This window comes from Entelurus aequoreus, linkage group LG20 (genome assembly GCF_033978785.1).
Source record: "Entelurus aequoreus isolate RoL-2023_Sb linkage group LG20, RoL_Eaeq_v1.1, whole genome shotgun sequence".
In the NCBI taxonomy this organism is placed as follows: Eukaryota; Metazoa; Chordata; class Actinopteri; order Syngnathiformes; family Syngnathidae; genus Entelurus; species Entelurus aequoreus.
Genome location: NC_084750.1, coordinates 3,676,061 through 3,696,060, shown reverse-complemented (window position 1 = coordinate 3,696,060; position 20,000 = coordinate 3,676,061). Strand labels below are relative to the sequence as shown.

Here is a 20,000-nt window from a genome sequence, read left to right as displayed (position 1 = left end):
CATATATATATATATATATATATACATCATGTTTATGACTGTAGTAGAGTAGAACACTCCATCAATAGTGGGCACCAAATTCAACACACACGAGATGAATGGTGTGTACCTTTGCTCCTCAGCTAGCGTGGGCACGCTGTGGTACCAACGCAGGAAGGCCTCGTCCTTGGCGAACACACAGTTTTTGCAAGACAACTGCAGGAGTCGGATTTGAGCTAAAACCTCAAATTCCTGACAAAAAAACAGAAAGGTTACAAGTTTTGAAGTGTCAAATCCTCACTTGACTATTCCCTATATACAGTATATACAGTATATATATATATATATATATATATATATATATATATATATATATATATATATATATGTGTGTGTATATATCTATATATATACTATCCTTCATTTCTAAAAACAAGAATAGACTGTCGCGTTTCAGATGAAAGTTCTCTTTTTCTGGCCATTTTGAGCGTTTAATTGACCCCACAAATGTGATGCTCCAGAAACTCAATCTGCTCAAAGGAAGGTCGGTTTTGTAGCTTCTGTAACGAGCTTAACTGTTTTCAGATGTGTGAACATGATTGCACAAGGGTTTTCTAATCATCAATTAGCCTTCTGAGCCAATGAGCAAACACATTGTACCATTAGAACACTGGAGTGATAGTTGCTGGAAATGGGTCTCTATACACCTATGCAGATATTGCACCAAAAACCAGACATTTGCAGCTAGAATAGTCATTTACCACATTAGCAATGTATAGAGTGTACTTCTTTAAAGTTAAGACTAGTTTAAAGTTATCTTCATTGAAAAATAAGGACATTTTAATGTGACCCCAAACTTTTGAACGGTAGTATATATATATATATATATATATATATATATATATATATATATATATATATATATATATATATATATATATATATATATATATATATATATATATATATATACATACATATATATATATATACATATATATATATATATATATATATATATATATATATATATATATATATATATATATATATATATATATATATATATATATATATATATATACATATATATATATATATATATATATATATATATATATATATATATACACATATATACATATATACATACATACATATATACACACACATATATTTACTGTATATACATACATACACACATATATATATACATACATATATATATAAATATATACACACACATATATATATAATTGTTATTTTTTTTAGATTTTTTTATTAGAATTGCAGTCTTGCTCTTTTGGAAGGTGGCGCAACGCCAGCGTTATTGTGCTTTCTTCCACTTGGACGTCAGGATCAATCGACAAGTTTCGGGTGTGCAGTAAGACGTGAAAAATGGTACGTTTCGCGTTATCGAATTACACCTGTGCCTAATGTCGTGACCAGTGCGTGTCAATCACGACCACCATGGCAACGTACTCACCCGCCTCCTTTTGTCGAAGTTGATGTAGCCGTTCTGCAAAAGACGAGGGACGACAGAATAAAATGTATTGCCTTCTCGGGCACCACATGATTCAATTCGATTCTTAGGGGTAATGATTCGATTCAGAATCGATTCCATTCCAAATCAATACTTTTTTAAATAACATTGGGTGCCAGTTCTATGATTTACTACATACTTTCATAAAATAGATAAACAGCTGTGATAAATGTCGATATTACTTAAAAGAAAACATTTAATAAAGTGGCTGGACAGGAAAAAAATATAGATTCATGAATCGATTAAGAATCGTTTGATAAGAATCGCGATTCATGCGAAAATCTTTTTATTTTTTTACACCCCTATTGCCTGAGATGGATAAACTTACATCCAACCGGTCTTTGACCGCCGTGTCCAGCATGGTGAGGTCGGTGAGGAAGATGCCCAGGTAGGGCACGGTGCCCTGGGCGCTGGACTGCTGGGACAGGGACAGACTTTAGAACACTTGGGGTCAGATGTTGAGGCGGGCACCACTCACCCTGCTGAGCCGCTTGTCCAGGTTGGCGTACTTGGACGTGCCTTCCTGCGGGGCGACACAAGCAAGGGGGGACATTTTACAGCGCCGGTGTCAAATGTGAAAGTTTGACTCCTACTTCCGTGACGACCTCCTTAAAGTTGTGTAATCACTCAGAAATATGAAGCAGCTAAAATGCGCCAAACATGGATAAGTGTGGAGAGTGTTTGCATTTTTCCCATCATGCTTTGTAATGGATTTAAATGGGTGTCATTTAGAATTTGTTTTACAATATCCACAAATTGGTGTTATATTGCGTCATGTGTAGCCATGTCTATTTTATTTTTGCAGCATGACTAGGGAAGGTTGTTTGCATCGTGCCATTTAAGTAAATGGTGTGTTTTTGATTCATTCAAAACATGATAAGTGGTCACAGGCCTGGATAATTCCTGGTGTCCACACGATGGCGATAAAGCAACAGCATGAAATATCAACTATGACAATGATTTGAAATCTCCCTGCAGCCAGATTCCTTATTAAACTCATAACGTCTCGCGGGCCAATTCTAAGACGCCGGCTGGCCGCACATGGTTGGAATAGACTTTACATTAACAATATAATTTGCCTCAGTGGCTGTACAGGACAGATTGATAAAATAAAATATATATTTTTTAAAAAGTCGATTTTTTATTTTATTTTTTATCGTTACAAAAAAAAAAGAATCACGATTAATCTAAAAATAGATTTTATTTGACACACCTATTATCTAATAATGCAAAAAATATGAGATTTTCATGTATTCCAAACAAAAAAACAAAAAACAAAACGTAGATTTTTGCTTGACCTATGATTTCAAAGCAGTTTATCCATCAAATTGTACACTGTAAAATTAAATTACGATAGATTTTACAGCAAAAGTTTGTAAAAGTCTTTTCTACAGCATATTACTGTAAATGGCAAAATTGTACCACTTTTTTACGGTAACATTCTTCAAAAAACGGTGGGGCTGCTTTTCCGTTTACAGTAATACACTGTGAAAACAACGTAGATTTTATAGTAAAAAACAAACAGCCATAGCTCAATTGTCAGCATTTTACTACAAAACAGTGGTACACAAGTTGGTCGACTTTGACAGCCAGTTTAGACCCGGAGACACGACAAAGGCTTGTTTTACCTTTGTGAGGATTATGATGAATTGTTGATGTAAACGGGAAGATATAAACATCCCATCAGTCTTTATCCCAGTGAGAGCAGACATTGTACAGTAAGTGACCGCTTTATTATGGGCCATGATTAGTAGTGCTGTTGTTGTTGACGGAAATGGCAAACGTTGTGATGCCTTAGTGAAATTAATACGCCGCCGTATGCTTAAAATGATCAAAATACGTATATATTACATGTTATTATAAATGTTACTGCATTACATGTATACTTACAGCATGTATATAAAACCTTGATGGAATTTTTAAAATCTTTTTTAAGAGCGCGTTTTAGGCGAACTCGAGCTCCATTGTTAGCTGACTCTTGCTAGCATTTATTTATGCTTTAGAATGCATAAAAAAAGACAGATCAAACGAGACCTGCAACAATCACTCGATTAATTCCATAAGAAAACAAGCTTAGATTTATATTACTACACTCTATCATCATATACTGTATCATCATATGTTTTATCATCATATAATTGTATCATCATATACTGTATCGTCATTACAGTATCGTCATTACAGTATCATCATTACAGTATCACCATATACAGTATCATCACATACTGTATCATCATATACAGTATCATCACATATTTCATCATCCTATACAGTATCATCATATATCACATGACCCAAGGCCTCCAATCAGCTTTTTCAGCCTACTTGTTAAGTTCAACACTTTGTTCTTTTTAGCCACAAAATTTATATTGATTTTTCCCAGGCGTGATAAAAGTTGAATGGTTCATTTAAAGGGACAGTGTACATTCATAGACATGACTGTAAATGTACCAGAATTAGCCATAGGGCTATTTGACATCTGTTGTTGCAGACTTACCTCCTTCAGGAGTTCTCTGCTCTGAGAGTAGTTGTCCTTGTCTGAGAAGATCTCGGAGAGCTCCTCGTACTTCCTTGTGGCCTCCCTGCATGAAGACAATCACATCTCACTATTCATTGTTTCAACTAAAGATGGCATTTTACTGCAATATAACAATAATAATAATAATGTTTCTATTACTGTTTTTATACCTGCACTATTACACAATATTTTTAAATATTCTAAATATATCTGTATGATTATTTTCCCAACATTTATATAACATGCAATACACTTTTTTGTGTGTGTATATATATATATATATATATATATATATATATATATATATATATATATATATATATATACATACACACTGTATATATATATATATATATATATATATATATATATATATATATATATATATATATATATATATATATATATATATATATATATATATATATATACACACTGTATATATGTGCATATATATATATATATAGCTCTCAATTTACCGGTCGATCTACGTTCCCATCCTCACCTATGGTCATGAGCTTTGGGTTATGACCGAAAGGACAAGATCACGGGTACAAGCGGCCGAAATGAGTTTCCTCCGCCGGGTGGCGGGGCTCTCCCTTAGAGATAGGGTGAGAAGCTCTGCCATCCGGGGGGAGCTCAAAGTAAAGCCGCTGCTCCTCCACATCGAGAGGAGCCAGTTGAGGTGGTTCGGGCATCTGGTCAGGATGCCACCCGAACGCCTCCCTAGGGAGGTGTTTAGGGCACGTCCGACTGGTAGGAGGCCACGGGGAAGACCCAGGACACGTTGGGAAGACTATATCTCCCAGCTGGCCTGGGAACGCCTCGGGATCCCCGGGAAGAGCTGGACGAAGTGGCTGGGGAGAGGAAAGTCTGGGTTTCCCTGCTTAGGCTGCTGCCCCCGCGACCCGGCCTTGGATAAGCGGAAGAGGATGGATGGATGGATGGATATATATATATATATATATATATATATATATATATATATATATATATATATATATATATATATATATATATATATATATATATATATATATATATATATATATATATATATATATATATATATACTATATATGTGTATATATATATACACACACTGTACATATACATATATATACATATACACACACTATAATGTGTATATATATACACACATTGTACATATACATATGTATACATATACACACACACTTACACTACTGTTCAAAAGTTTGGGGTCACATTGAAATGTCCTTATTTTTGAAGGAAAAGCACTGTACTTTTCAATGAAGATAACTTTAAACTAGTCTTAACTTTAAAGAAATACACTCTATACATTGCTAATGTGGTAAAAGACTATTCTAGCTGCAAATGTCTGGTTTTTGGTGCAATATCTACATAGGTGTAAAGAGGCCCATTTCCAGCAACTATCACTCCAGTGTTCTAATGGTACAATGTGTTTGCTCATTGGCTCAGAAGGCTAATTGATGATTAGAAAACCCTTGTGCAATCATGTTCACACATGTGAAAACAGTTTAGCTCGTTACAGAAGCTACAAAACTGACCTTCCTTTGAGCAGATTGAGTTTCTGGAGCATCACATTTGTGGGGTCAATTAAACGCTCAAAATGGCCATAAAAAGAGAACTTTCATCTGAAACTCGACAGTCTATTCTTGTTCTTAGAAATGAAGGCTATTCCACAAAATTGTTTGGGTGACCCCAAACTTTTGAACGGTAATGTATATATATATATATATATATATATATATATATATATATACACACACACACATGTATACATATGCATGTATATATAAATATATGCATAGATTACTGTTTTTATACTTGCACTATAGCAATATTTTTAAAATATTTTAAATAAATTTGTATACATATTTTTCAAACATTTATATTAAATACAATATACATTTTTGTGTGTACATTTACACTACCGTTCAAAAGTTTGGGGTCACCCAAACAATTTTATGGAATAGCCTTCATTTCTAAGAACAAGAATAGACTGTCGAGGTTCAGATGAAAGTTCTCTTTTTCTGGCCATTTTGAGCGTTTAATTGACCCCACAAATGTGATGCTCCAGAAACTCAATCTGCTCAAAGGAAGGTCAGTTTTGTAGCTTCTGTAACGAGCTAAACTGTTTTCAGATGTGTGAACATGATTGCACAAGGGGTTTCTAATCATCAATTAGCCTTCCGAGCCAATGAGCAAACACATTCTACCATTAGAACACTGGAGTGATAGTTGCTGGAAATGGGCCTCTTTACACCTATGTAGATATTGCACCAAAAACCAGACATTTGCAGCTAGAATAGTCATTTACCACATTAGCAATGTATAGAGTGTATTTCTTTAAAGTTAAGACTAGTTTAAAGTTATCTTCATTGAAAAGTACAGTGCTTTTCCTTCAAAAATAAGGACATTTCAATGTGACCCCAAACTTTTGAACGGTAGTGTACATATATACATATACACACATGTATATATATACACACACACACACACACACACACACACACACACACACACACACACACACACACACACACACACACACACACACACACACACACACACACACACACACACACACACACACACACACACACACACACACACACACACACACACACACACACACACAGTACATACATACATATATGTACATACATGTACATACATACATTTTATATATATATATATTCCGTATGGATATATATATATATATATATATATATATATATATATATATATATATATATATATATATATATATATATATATACACACACACACACACACATGTATATACAGATATATACTTATGCTTGTATATATGTGCATATATTACTGTTTTTATACTGGCACTATTTTTAAAATATTTTAAATATATTTGTATAAATATTTTTCTAACATTTATATTACATGCAATATACTTTTTTTGTGTGTATATACACACTGAACATATACATATATACATACATACATACACACATGTATATAAACACCCACACACTTTTATGTACATACATACATAACATATCTATACATCTATATATATACATACACACACATGTATATACACATATATACATATGCACGTATATATATATATATATATATATATATATATATATATATATATATATATATATATATATATATATATATATATACATATATGAATATATTACTGTTTTTATACTTCCACTATTGCACTATTTTTGATATTTTTGCTATATTTCTATTATACACAGTATAATATATTTTAAAAATATTTATATTACGTACATTAAACATTTTGTAAACAAATATTTACAAAATATATATATTTTTAATTCCATGCATGTTTATACTATGACTACATACTATGATACAATGCAGTGTGTAGCTAAATAAAGAAATAATAATGATGCATTGCAGAGGATTTGAAACCAACACAAATTGTCAACACGATTTTTCAATAACGTGACGAGTTGGAGCCAAGCAACTTGCAAGCAGCTGGGGGCGCTGTTGCGTCCGCACAAGCAAAACGCTCCACACTCACCTGTCCGTTTCCTGCCAGGTCCTCCTCAGCCGGTGGATGGGGTTGCTCTGCAGGGCGGACACGATGGCGTAGAGCGAGGAGAAGTTCTTCCTGGCTCGACACGCCTGAGGAAAGCACGCAAGGAGTGAGGGTGGCTCGATTACGTCTATTCAGTTACAGCGTGAAATATTAATAATGCATGCGTCTCCTGCCTCACTCGAAAGCGGAGTTTAAGTGGGGAGATGAATAATATAAATATGACTTTTATCACAGGGTTGCTGTGGATTCTTTTCGATGAATGACAATAACATAATGATGTTTCATTTTTTACGATCAAAGAGAGTGAAGAAAGAAGGGAATATGTACATTACACACATAACATGTGCATTCAACACTTTGAACAACATTTTCATGTTAAAAAAATTACTAAAAATATTTATCAACATTAATATTACTCCTTTTGGGTTATTAATGTGTTTTTATTTTAGTGACTTTTTGCTTGGGCCACTACTGTATCAACTGTTAATTTGCACATGATGATGCTAACACTACTCTATCAAATGTACATTTGCATGTGATAATGCTAATATCAATCAATCAATCAATGTTTATTTATATAGCCCTAAATCACAAGTGTCTCAAAGGGCTGTACAAGCCACAACGACATCCTCGGTACAGAGCCCACATACTGTATCAACTGTTAATTTGCACATGATGATGCTAACACAAATGTATTAAATATACAGTTGCATGTGATGATGCTAACACTACTGTATCGGCTGTACATTTGTACATAATGATGCTAACACTACTTGTATCAAATGTACATTTTCCCCATGATGATGCTAACACTACTTGGACAAACTTGTTAGAGATGTTTCAAAAGATTATTTTAATTCTGCAAATGGGTTAATTTTTAATTACATTAAATTGATTAATCACATGTATTTTGACAGCCCTAATCAAAAAGAATGCAAAAATAGAGGAAAACACAACAGAGTTAATACTAGTAAGACTAAAACAGCGGTTTGAGTGTGAGGTTAGGGGATGTGGCAGCATGAGAAAAATAAAGAAAAACCTATTTGGAGACCTGTTAAGCTAACGTCCGTGGATGATTTTTAAAAGCAGAATCAATTAAAATAAAAAAATAAAAAACAAAAAAAACAAACAAATAAAATAAAATAAAATAAATAAAAATATAAGAAAAATGAATTAAAATACATTAAAAAAATAAAATAAAACAGTGGAATTAAATAAATAAAAAATAAATGCAAAATGAATTAAAATACATTTTGAGGATAATAAAAAATAAAATGGAATAACATAAAAACATGAAAAATGAATTAAAATACATTTAAAAAATAATACAAAATAGAATAAAATACAAGATCTAGATTAATTAAAATATATATTTTTGAATAATAAAAAATAAAATAAAATAATTTTTTGTTCATCTAGTGGGAAGAAAATTACACAAAGATTGCTGTATAAAATACGTTTTTCATGGCGTAGGAGAAGTAATAATACTTCTAAAAGTGTATTCGTGTAAAAGCACCTCTGCAACGCTGATCCACTTCTCCAGGAGCCGAGCTCGCTGCTGACTGCGCAGCCTGGTGGGCCACAGGCAGGACGCCAGGACGGCGTTGGCCAACCGGTTGAACTGGCGTACGGTGGCCCGCACGGACCAGCACGCGCCCTCCCGGCCTTTCTTGTCCCGCTGGGACCACAAGGAGCCCAGGCAGTGGTACGGCACCAGACGCACAAACAGCTCCTGGCGGTTCAAGAGGCGGCCATTAGCGCGCCGCACGCAACAATGACGGCCGTGAGCGAGCTCACCGTTTCGATGCGAGTGAGCTGCTCGGCGATGGCGGCTGAGGGGAAGCCCAGGATTCTGGTGGCTTCGAACTTGGACACATCGGGGTTCGGGCTGTGGGAGATGTGCACGTCTGCAGGGTTGAAAAACGACATTTTTATTTCGTCTTTCACTTCAAAAGGGAAAGAGCAACACAGCCGTAGAAATAGGAGTTTAGAACATTCAGTGAGAGATTCTCTTTTCCCATTAAAACACTCAAAGAAACAAAAACAAAAAAATAAATAATAATAGGGTATTCAGGCTGTTATTGTCTCAATATAAAAACTCATAACCCCTTTTTTCTAATTTCAATAATGACTTGGAACGTTTGAGAATGTGGAAAGGCCACATGGTCGTTTATGAAAAAGTACATTGCAAAACACGATCAATGTTATCAATAATCAATATTAGTGGTAAGGAGAAAACTGCTCAGTCAGCAATAATAGTAGTGGTGTCTTGATACAACTTTTTCATCCCTGACGCGATACCATAAATGGAGCTTTGTGTATTGGCCAATACCGGTATTGATATCAGCAGGAATCAAAATGTACATACTGTAAATTCCGGAATATAAGAATACCCTTTGAACCATGCGGCTTATAAAACGGTGCGGCTAATTTATGGATTTTCTTTCGCTGACAGTCATAAAGCAAATAGTTTTGTTTAGCCCGACCTTTCAACCAGAATTAGAGGTCCTGTTCTGTCTTCTAGCCGTCCATAGCGTTTTTACTCGAATTGATTCTTCATTCGCCAATCCAAGCAACGTTTGTAAGTTTTACAATATAACCAAAACAATTCTTACTTACTAAAATTGTGGCCAAACAATTTTTGTTTCATTTGACCACAGAACTTTCCTTCAGAAGGTCTTACCTTTTGTACATGTGATGTCAGATGAAACAAAAAATGAGCTGTTTGGTCTCAATACCCAGCAATATGTTTGGAGGAGAAAAGGTGAGGCCTTTAATCCAAGGAACACCATTCCTACCGTCAAGCATGGTGGTGGTAGTATTACGCTCTGGGCCTGTTTTGCTGCCAATGGAACTGGTGCTTTACAGAGAGTAAATGGGACAATGAAAAAGGAGGATTACCTCCAAATTTTTCAGGACAAACTAAAATCATCAGCCCGGAGGTTGGGTCTTGGGCGCAGTTGGGTGTTCCAACAGGACAATGACCCCAAACACACGTCAAAAGTGGTAAAGGAATGGCTAAATCAGGCTACAATTAAGGTTTTTTAGAATGGCCTTCCAAAAGTCCTGACTTAAATGTGTGGACAATGCTGAAGAAACAAGTCCATGTCAGAAAACCAACAAATTTAGCTGAACTGCACCAATTTTGTCAAGAGGAGTGGTCAAAAATTCAATCAGAAGCTTGCCAGAAGCTTGTGGATGGCTACCTAAAGCGCCTTCTTGCAGTGAAACTTGCCAAGGGACATGTAACCAAATATTAACATTGCTGTATGTATACTTTTGACCCAGCAGATTTGGTCACATTTTCAGTAGACCCATAATAAATTCATAAAAGAACAAAACTTCATGAATGTTTTTTGTGACCAACAAGTATGTGCTCCAATCACTCTATCACAACAAAAATAAGAGTTGTAGAAATTATTGGAAACTCAAGACAGCCATGACATTATGTTCTTTACAGGTGTATGTAAACTTTTGATTGTGACTGTACATGTACATATATACATATAAATATATTTACATATACACATATATACATATACACAAATATACATATATACTTATATACACATATACATACATATATATACATATATATACAGTATATATATATACACATATAAATATACAGTATACACATTTACATATACATATATATACATATACCTACAGTTTATACATATATACATACTGGCAAAATTATTTTTAGCCCAATGTGGCCCTCAAGTCAAAAAGTTTGGAAACCCCCGGTGTAAATGTAAAATTGTATTCCATAACGATGTACCTGGGTGCCATGGAAACTAGAGATGTACGATAATGGCTTTTTTGCCGATATCCGATATTCCGATATTGTCCAACTCTTAATTACCGATTCCGATATCAACCGATACCGATATATACAGTCGTGGAATTAACACATTATTATGCCTAATTTTGTTGTGATGCCCCGCTGGATGCATTAAACAATGTAACAAGGTTTTCCAAAATAAATCAACTCAAGTTATGGAAAAAAATGCCAACATGGCACTGCCATATTTATTATTGAAGTCACAAAGTGCATTATTTTTTTTTAACATGCCTCAAAACAGCAGCTTGGAATTTGGGACATGCTCTCCCTGAGAGAGCATGAGGAGGTTGAGGTGGGCGGGGTTGAGGTGGGGGGGTAGGAGGTAGCGGGGGGTGTATATTGTAGTGTCCCGGAAGAGTTAGTGCTGCAAGGGGTTCTGGGTATTTGTTCTGTTGTGTTTATGTTGTGTTACGGTGCGGATGGTCTCCCGAAATGTGTTTGTCATTCTTTTTTGGTGTGGGTTCACAGTGTGGCGCATATTTGTAACAGTGTTAAAGTTGTTTATACGGACACCCTCAGTGTGACCTGTATGGCTGTTGACCAAGTATGACTTGCATTCACTTGTGTATGAAATGCCGTAGATATTACGTGGTTGGGCCGGCACGCAAAGGCAGTGCCTTTAAGGTTTATTGGCGCTCTGTACTTCTCCCTACGTCCGTGTACCACTCCGTACAGCGGCGTTTTAAAAAAGTCATACATTTTACTTTTTGAAACCGATACCGATAATTTCCGATATTACATTTTAAAGCATTTATCGGCCGATAATATCTGCAGTCTGATATTATCGGACATCTCTAATGGAAACCATACAAACTGTACTCATAAAGCATTCGGGTGCTGAGGTTTGCACGTACAGACCTTTAAAGGCGTTGGGCAGCAGGGCCTTCTCACTCAGCTCCTCGGCGACCCGGAGGAGGCGAGCGCGCAGGTCGGCCGCAGACGACGAGTCTCGCGGGAGGAGGGGCGCCAGTCGCAGGAGGCGCGAGGGCTCCCTCAAGCCCTTGAAGTCCTCGGGGTACTCGATCAGCCACATGCTGAACACGGTGCACACTGCTCTGCAGGGGACGGAGTCACTTTTGCTCACTCACTGGTGCACACTGGCGGGACACAGCATTAGGTACACCTGGCTCCTCACTTGTTGAAGGACCTCCTCGCGTGGCTCCTGGAGCTGTCGCCGGGCGGGCGCTCCATCCTGTCGGGTGGCGGAGACATAAACAGGTTGCTCCATACCATCGGTCCCCATGGCAACGCTACCTGTCAGCGAGGGTGTCCAGCACTCGCTCCGTGGAGGTGAAGGAGCGATAGGTGGCCAGGAAGACGGTGACGTAGGTGGAGTCTCCCAGGGCCAAGGAGCGGAGGAGGTGGAGCGCCAGCTTTTCCTCCGTGCCCGCTTTCACGCACTGGCAGCGAGACGACTGGCGAGGAGAGAAAGACAACGAAAGGTAAGGAGAAGGGGGTTGTTTTCGGTGATGTCACGTCTTACCGTAGGGCTGGAGGGTGAGCCGTGCGCTTGTTTGACCACCACTGTGTAGACCACTCCATCCTCTTCCTCCTCCACCACTGTGGACTGAACACACATCTCAGCTTACCATCTCCACTTCCATATAGAGATGAAAAAATATTTTTAAAGGGCAACACAATCCTTATTTAACCTCTAAAGGCCTTAGTGGCCACATATGTGGACAGCACCTTTTAGCTCTTATTTCCAAAATTGTGTACACTACTGAATTGGGGTCTTATGCCAACATATGGACACTTATACTGCCATCTGGTGGTGTCAGAATAGTATAACATACAATGGAATTTGGAAAAAAAAAAGTGTAAAAATTTAAATTTGCATGTCACTACACATGAAGTACACGTTTGTGTACTTATGGACTAAATACATCCTATTAAAAGATGATTTTTAGTTTTTAGTCTAATCAGGGTCCAATAAGCCCAAATAGCAAAGAGAAATAAAAAAAGCATGTAAACAAACAGCTTGGGCCTTAAGAGGTTAAGACAACAGAGTTTTTCTTTTTTTAATGCATTCTAGATCGTAAAATATGGCGAGTAAGAGGTGGCTAACAATGCAGACGATGGGAGAACACCATCATCCGAAAAGCGCCAGCAATGCTCCATTTACGTGTCGTAACCTGAATATTAGCAAAGTGTTAGCGATATTGTAATTAGAAGCGCTAACGCAGAGGAACTACTTTTAGCGGGGCCGTGATCACAGAGCGCTAACAAGCTTTTTAGTTTAAGTTAAGTACCAATGATTGTCACACACACACTAGGTGTGGTGAAATAATCCTCTGCATTTGACCCTCTCACCCTTGATCACCCCTGGGAGGTGAGGGGAGCAGTGAGAAGCAGCGGTGGCCACGCCCGGGAATCATTTTTGATGCTGAGTGCCAAGCAGGGAGGTAATGGGTGCATTTTTTATAGTCTTTGGTATGACTCGGCCGTTTGCACTCACGACCTACACTGCCCATATTGACATGTTGAGCTGCTGCATGGCCTCTGAGTTGGTGAAAGTTAATTCTAGATTATAAATCACGCCTCTCACCTGGATAGTAGAAGGCTGTGGACATAAACCCAAAAAGTTGGTCGGCTTTGACGTCCAACTTAGACCCGGAGATGGCGAGAAAGACACGAAAAGACGCTTGTTTGTAGGACCTTTTTTTTTTTTTAACCCTTTGAGATGATTATCGTTAATTTCTTCATGTAAACGGGAAGACATAAACATCCCCTCGGTCTTCATCCCAGTGAGAGCAGACATTGTACAGAAAGTGATCGTTTTATTATGTGCCATAAGTAGTGTTGTTGTTGTTGAAGGGAAAAGCGAAGCTTGTGATGCGTCGGTAAAAATGAATGCATGGCAGTATGCTTAAAATGACCAAAATAGGTAAATGTTACATGTTATTAACTACATTACATATATACTTATTTATTTTTTTTAGAGTGCTTTATAGGCGGACTAGTGAACACCAATTAGCTTCATTGATAGTTGACTTTTTCGAGCATTTATTTACTATTTAAAATGCATGAAAAAAGAAAATCATATGTGTTCTTGTCTTACATAAGGATTGTGAATAATAGGCAGAATTCCCGCAAAAAAGTGCAGTCGTCCTTTAACTCTTGGAAAAAAACAGGAATGTCTACCAGCTGACATGAACAATCCTTGGTGTCATATTGTGGACAATCACCTGCACTGAGCAGGTATTATTATTGCTATCTCTTATTGCTTGCTTTTCGTTCTGCATGTTTAGGCTGATCATGTGCAAATATAAATCGAATGGCAATAAACTAACTTTTGGGCTCGCCATTTTAAAATGGAACATTCTAGCGTCACAATGACATTAACGAGTGCTATGAAACTGCGCGGCTAGAAACCACTGTAGCTTTTGCCTGGACACTGAAATAATGGTGAGGAGCTGTTGTCAGTGAACATGTTGTCAAGTGGAGGTTGACCTCACCAGATCCAGAGGACAGTACCAGGTCGTCTTCATGGGTAACGACTCCACCTATGGGAGTGTACAATTAATAGTTTCCTGTTCAATACAGAAGTTGTAGGAATGACACAAATACATACATATATATATACATACATACATACATATACACATATACAAATATATACTTACACATATATACATATATATATATATATATATATATATATATATATATATATATATATATATATATATATATATATATATATGTATATATATATATATACACACATATATATACGTACATATACATATACACATATACAAATATATATATATATATATATATATATATATATATATATATATATATATATATATATATATATATATATACACACTTATACATATGTATATATAAATATACATACATACATACATATGTAGCCGAGCTAAATTGTATTTTATTTTATTTTAATTTTGGTCATTTATTCACATCATTTTTTGTTGTGAACTTCCCCAAAAGTGTTTCTCATTGTAAATAGGTTCCACTCTATTATTATCCGTTACATACCTTTTTGTTTCCCTGGGGGTTGATTTGGCGTCGCACCTTTGTGACCAGCTTCGTTCAGTGAGCACTGACGCTCGGAGCTGGTAAGTCACGTTTATGTCTCTCTGCCTTTGTTTTTTTTAATAAACTTTTTGGTTGTCGCTTTTAAAAGTGTTTTGTGGGAATGCGCACTGTCTTGTGACTTGTTGGTGTGCATGTGGGTTGAATTCCCGAGTGATGGCTGTTGAATTGTTGAAAAAAAACGGACTTTTGTATGCTAAAAGATGTGTGGATTAGCTTGATTAGCTTACTGCTAGCGGCAGTTGTTGCGGGGTTTCCTGTCCCGTGAGTTTGTGCACGGGTCAGGGGCTCTGCTGTGTGTCTGTGGACATATTGTGTGCCGCTGTAGCATTTATATGAGTGTGTATTATTCCTTTCTTTATTCTTTAGTGGAGAGAGATCCTGTTTGCCGTGGGCTGTGTGTGACGCCCTGTGTTTGTTTCTATTCAAAAAAATGTATGTTTGTTATGAGTTTTTTCTGGCATAGTTTATTGTATAAAAAATATAAAAAGAATTGATGTGGGTGGGAAAGATGAGGTGTATTGCTGCACATTTAAGGATCATTTTTCTTAATATATATTGTTATTTGCTGAAGTATATATTTTATATACTGTTTTATTTAATAAATTTATTTGAGACTATTTTATGCTTTATTTACCTTTATTTATTTATTATTATTATTATTATTCTTCATTATTATTATTATTATTATTTCCACATGTAAACATACATAATTGAATTGAGTGAGCACTGACGCTCGGAGCTGTGGAGAGAGATCCTGTTTGCCGTGGACTGTTTGTGACGCCCTGTTTTTGTTTCTATTCAAAAAAAGGTGAATCAATCCTCCAACGATTCAACTCCTGTGTGTGCGCCTCACTACGAAATACACAACGCAGAACAGTGACTGTTACACATACATACATACATACATACATATGTAACGCATATTTAAAATAACCATTAAAAACATGCATACAGTGCAAAGACTTTTATTGTGGAGGGTTACTTCCTGCTGCTCACTTCCTTTTAAGGAAGTGCTGCTCACTTCACCACCCACTCCCGTTGTTGTACCGAAATCTGTTACCCATCGGAATTTGTAACTCCAGGGGGCGATGTTCCCATGGCGTTTGTTTGATGGTTAAACGGCAAGCCCAAGGAGGAGGAGAAGAAGAACACTTGCGTAAATGGCGTAAACTATCCTTAATGCTGAAACGTCAGTTGTCAGAATTTCAGCATTAATAAATTACACATATTCTGGAAATCAATGACTTACTTTCATTATAGTATGAGTCCATTGTATCGCGTAAATGGCGTAAACTATCCTTAATGCTGAAACGTCAGTTGTCAGAATTTCAGCATTAATAAATTACACATATTCTGGAAATCAATGACTTACTTTCATTATAGTATGAGTCCATTGTATCAGCTGTTATGTGTAATTTATTAATGCTGAAATTCTGACAACTGACGTTTCAGCATTAAGGATAGTTTACGTCATTTACGCAAGCGTTCTTCTTCTCCTCCTCTTTGGGCTTGCCGTTTAACCATCAAACAAACGCCATGGGAACATCGGCCCCTGGAGTTACAAATTCCGATGGGTAACAGATTTCGGTACAACACCGGCTCTACGGAAGAATGGCAGCTGTTAGCGCCTATGCTAAAACAGATGCTAACATAATATTGGTGACATGGCACATGATTCGGATTTTGGAATTCCGTTGATTATGCCAAGGCAAAAGACTCACCTAATTATGAAGCCTGCAAAGTGTGAGAATGACAAGATTTTGCAAGTTTCTTCTCAAGCGCGTCTCACAGCACCGCAGCCACAGCAGGTACGGTGTTGTACCGAAATCTGTTACCCATCGGAATCAAACGCCATGGGAACATCGCCCCCTGGAGTTACAAATTCCGATGGGTAACAGATTTCGGTACAACACCGGCATGTTCGATTAACTATCGAGCAGTGCATGGTATGTTGTTTTGCCCTCGATTGCTTAGGTAATTATGTTTTATTTTCTTCTGATCATCCAGCCGATTTTGTAGGCAACAGTTTAGTCTAGCAAAGTGGCAAAGGGCTTTGCACTGCTAATACTATTTAGCCACTTTGTGGATGCGCTTCAGATGGAAAGCAGGTGCGTGTATTTGGGTTGTTGCGCAACACTTTAATTTATTAACTCTGTTTGATTGTTTATCAACTTTGAATGTTTGGACAAGTACTTGAATTTGAATTATAATACATTGAGTTTCTAATAATGAGTATTATTATGAAACTAGGTTATATAAGTGCACTTGTAATTGAATTCAATCCATGATTGGGTGTTATCACTTTAGATAAGAAATCATGATCTGTATGTATTATTAGAAATGTATTATGAATGTTCATTTTAATTGGACTCATGATTGTATATTAATCAACATGGTTAATTATGTCATATCAATTGGTTTATTAGTACAAAAAATTAGTCATTCCGGACAATCGAATGCTTACATTATGCTTTCAAGTACATATATAATGTAGTGGCTGTGCCAGCAATCGGAGTGTTGCTGATTACTGGGGTTCAATCCCCACCTTCTACCTTCCTAGTCACGTCCGTTGTGTCCTTGGGCAAGACACTTCACCCTTTGCCTCTGATGGCTGCTGGTTAGCACCTTGCATGGCAGCTCCCGCCATCAGTGTGTGAATGGGTAAATGTGGAAATACTGTCAAAGCGCTTTGAGTACCTTGAAGGTAGAAAAGCGCTATACAAGTATAACCCATTTACTTTGCTAGTGAAGAGGTAACTAGGTTACTCACTTTGTTTTTTCGGACTTTTAGGTCAGGTTTTTTTTCCGGGAAGGACCACCTTTTGACCCAAACAACCTGAGCTCCATATCCACCTTCAAACTCAACTCAACAAATGGCGAGCTAAACAACTACGCGGTAGGACAAGCATTTTTTTTCTCCTCCGCCGCTAACCTTTTGGATTACTTTTGTTTTTGGACTGACGCGAAAGCGTTTGCGTACCTTTTGAACTGAACTGTGAACTGGTTCCGAGAAGGCAGCAGGACTGCATCTTGTATTTTTGTTTTGGGCATTTTTAAAAATTTTTTCCTATTGTCATCTTGTGTCAATACATTTAATGCAGTCGAAACCAAGATAACTAGTTGTCGTCATCTTTCATACCTCAGGCTCTTAGACAAACCATCTTCTGTCACACGGGTTACACCAGACCTGGGCATTCTGCGGCCCGTAGGCCGCATCCGGCCCTTTGTACGTCCCTGTCCGGCCCGCGTGAGGCCAATTATAAATGACAAAATACATTTTAAAAAGTATCTATGTCGAGTGAGCAATACAACGGTGTTGCTTTTGTTTTGAAAATCGTTATTTGTATTACTTCCGTGTGGACGTATGCGTGTGCGTGATTGTGAGTGAATGTGAACAGCTGCAATTACAAATTACAAAATAAAGTTGAAAAAACATCTATGTCGTGCGCGCAATACAACTGTGCTGCTTTTATTTTGAAAAGTATTATTTATGGGCGTGTGTCCGTGTGTAACCTGCGAGTGAAGGTGCACAAGAAGCGCCAAGTGATGCACGGTTTACACCCGAGACGCTAAAAAGAGAAAAGTTGATGACGAATGGCGTGTTTCCAACAAGACATGGACTGCAAAGCAACGTTCCCTCAAAATAAACACATTTATTCTGTGTAATTTTGCAATGCAACTTTGAGTGACAGTGACAACAAGCGGCCCTAACGGTGTTCGTCAACACCGTTCAATTGAACACCGTTCAATTATTGTAACGTCTATCGAGATGCTTCGAGGACAGGAATTATATCGATCACTTTATTGAGCAAAACTGTTTATATTCGGACATAACCACACCAAAAACATGAGTAAAACAATTCTATCTCGAAAAAGTAGTCATTTTCTGCCGTACAAACCAGGCCAAAACCAACTTGTCATCTGTCACCAACACGCATAGCACTAAACCACTGGTGCGTTTATGGCCACACAAAAAGTCGGACAACTCAAACACCACACAAAGTTACACTATGACTCCTCAGTCATACGTGTGCTTATTTTACTGCCATTTATTATTATTGTTAATTTATTTATATTAGTCATGGAATGCTGTTACACACACTATGTTGAAGTATTACTATTATTATTAATTATTATTATTATTATTATTATTATTATTTATCTTACGGTATTTATCAAAAATAATATTGAGCAAAATTTAGATGGAATATTGTCGATGTGGCCCTCCAGCAGTGCTCGGGTTGCTCATGTGGCCCCCGGTAAAAATTAATTGCCCACCCCTGGGTTACACTCTTAACCCGCCTAGCCCATGTAGCGTTACACATACACACACACACACATATATATATATATATATATATATATATATATATATATATATATATATATATATATATATATATATATATATATATATATATATATATATATATATATATATATATATATATATATATATATATATATATATGTGTAT

General features: G+C 36.7%; 1 protein-coding gene across 2 annotated transcripts in view; it reads right to left on the bottom strand.

The window, feature by feature from the left end:
- Positions 1–20,000, bottom strand: part of rgl2 (ral guanine nucleotide dissociation stimulator-like 2) — a 92,052-nt gene that overhangs the window by 9,140 nt on the left and 62,912 nt on the right. Inside the window, exons 3-15 of one of the 2 annotated variants that reach the window (XM_062029214.1) lie at positions 14,911–14,958; positions 12,936–13,019; positions 12,707–12,867; positions 12,588–12,644; positions 12,311–12,507; positions 9,403–9,512; positions 9,122–9,337; positions 7,588–7,691; positions 4,020–4,104; positions 2,001–2,045; positions 1,851–1,940; positions 1,466–1,498; positions 110–231 (exon numbers count right to left, since the gene is read on the bottom strand). In XM_062029214.1, coding sequence (XP_061885198.1) covers positions 110–231; positions 1,466–1,498; positions 1,851–1,940; positions 2,001–2,045; positions 4,020–4,104; positions 7,588–7,691; positions 9,122–9,337; positions 9,403–9,512; positions 12,311–12,507; positions 12,588–12,644; positions 12,707–12,867; positions 12,936–13,019; positions 14,911–14,958 — 1,352 coding nt within the window. The remainder of the gene's footprint in view (positions 1–109; positions 232–1,465; positions 1,499–1,850; positions 1,941–2,000; positions 2,046–4,019; positions 4,105–7,587; positions 7,692–9,121; positions 9,338–9,402; positions 9,513–12,310; positions 12,508–12,587; positions 12,645–12,706; positions 12,868–12,935; positions 13,020–14,910; positions 14,959–20,000) is intronic. The other variant, XM_062029215.1, reaches the window with a different exon arrangement.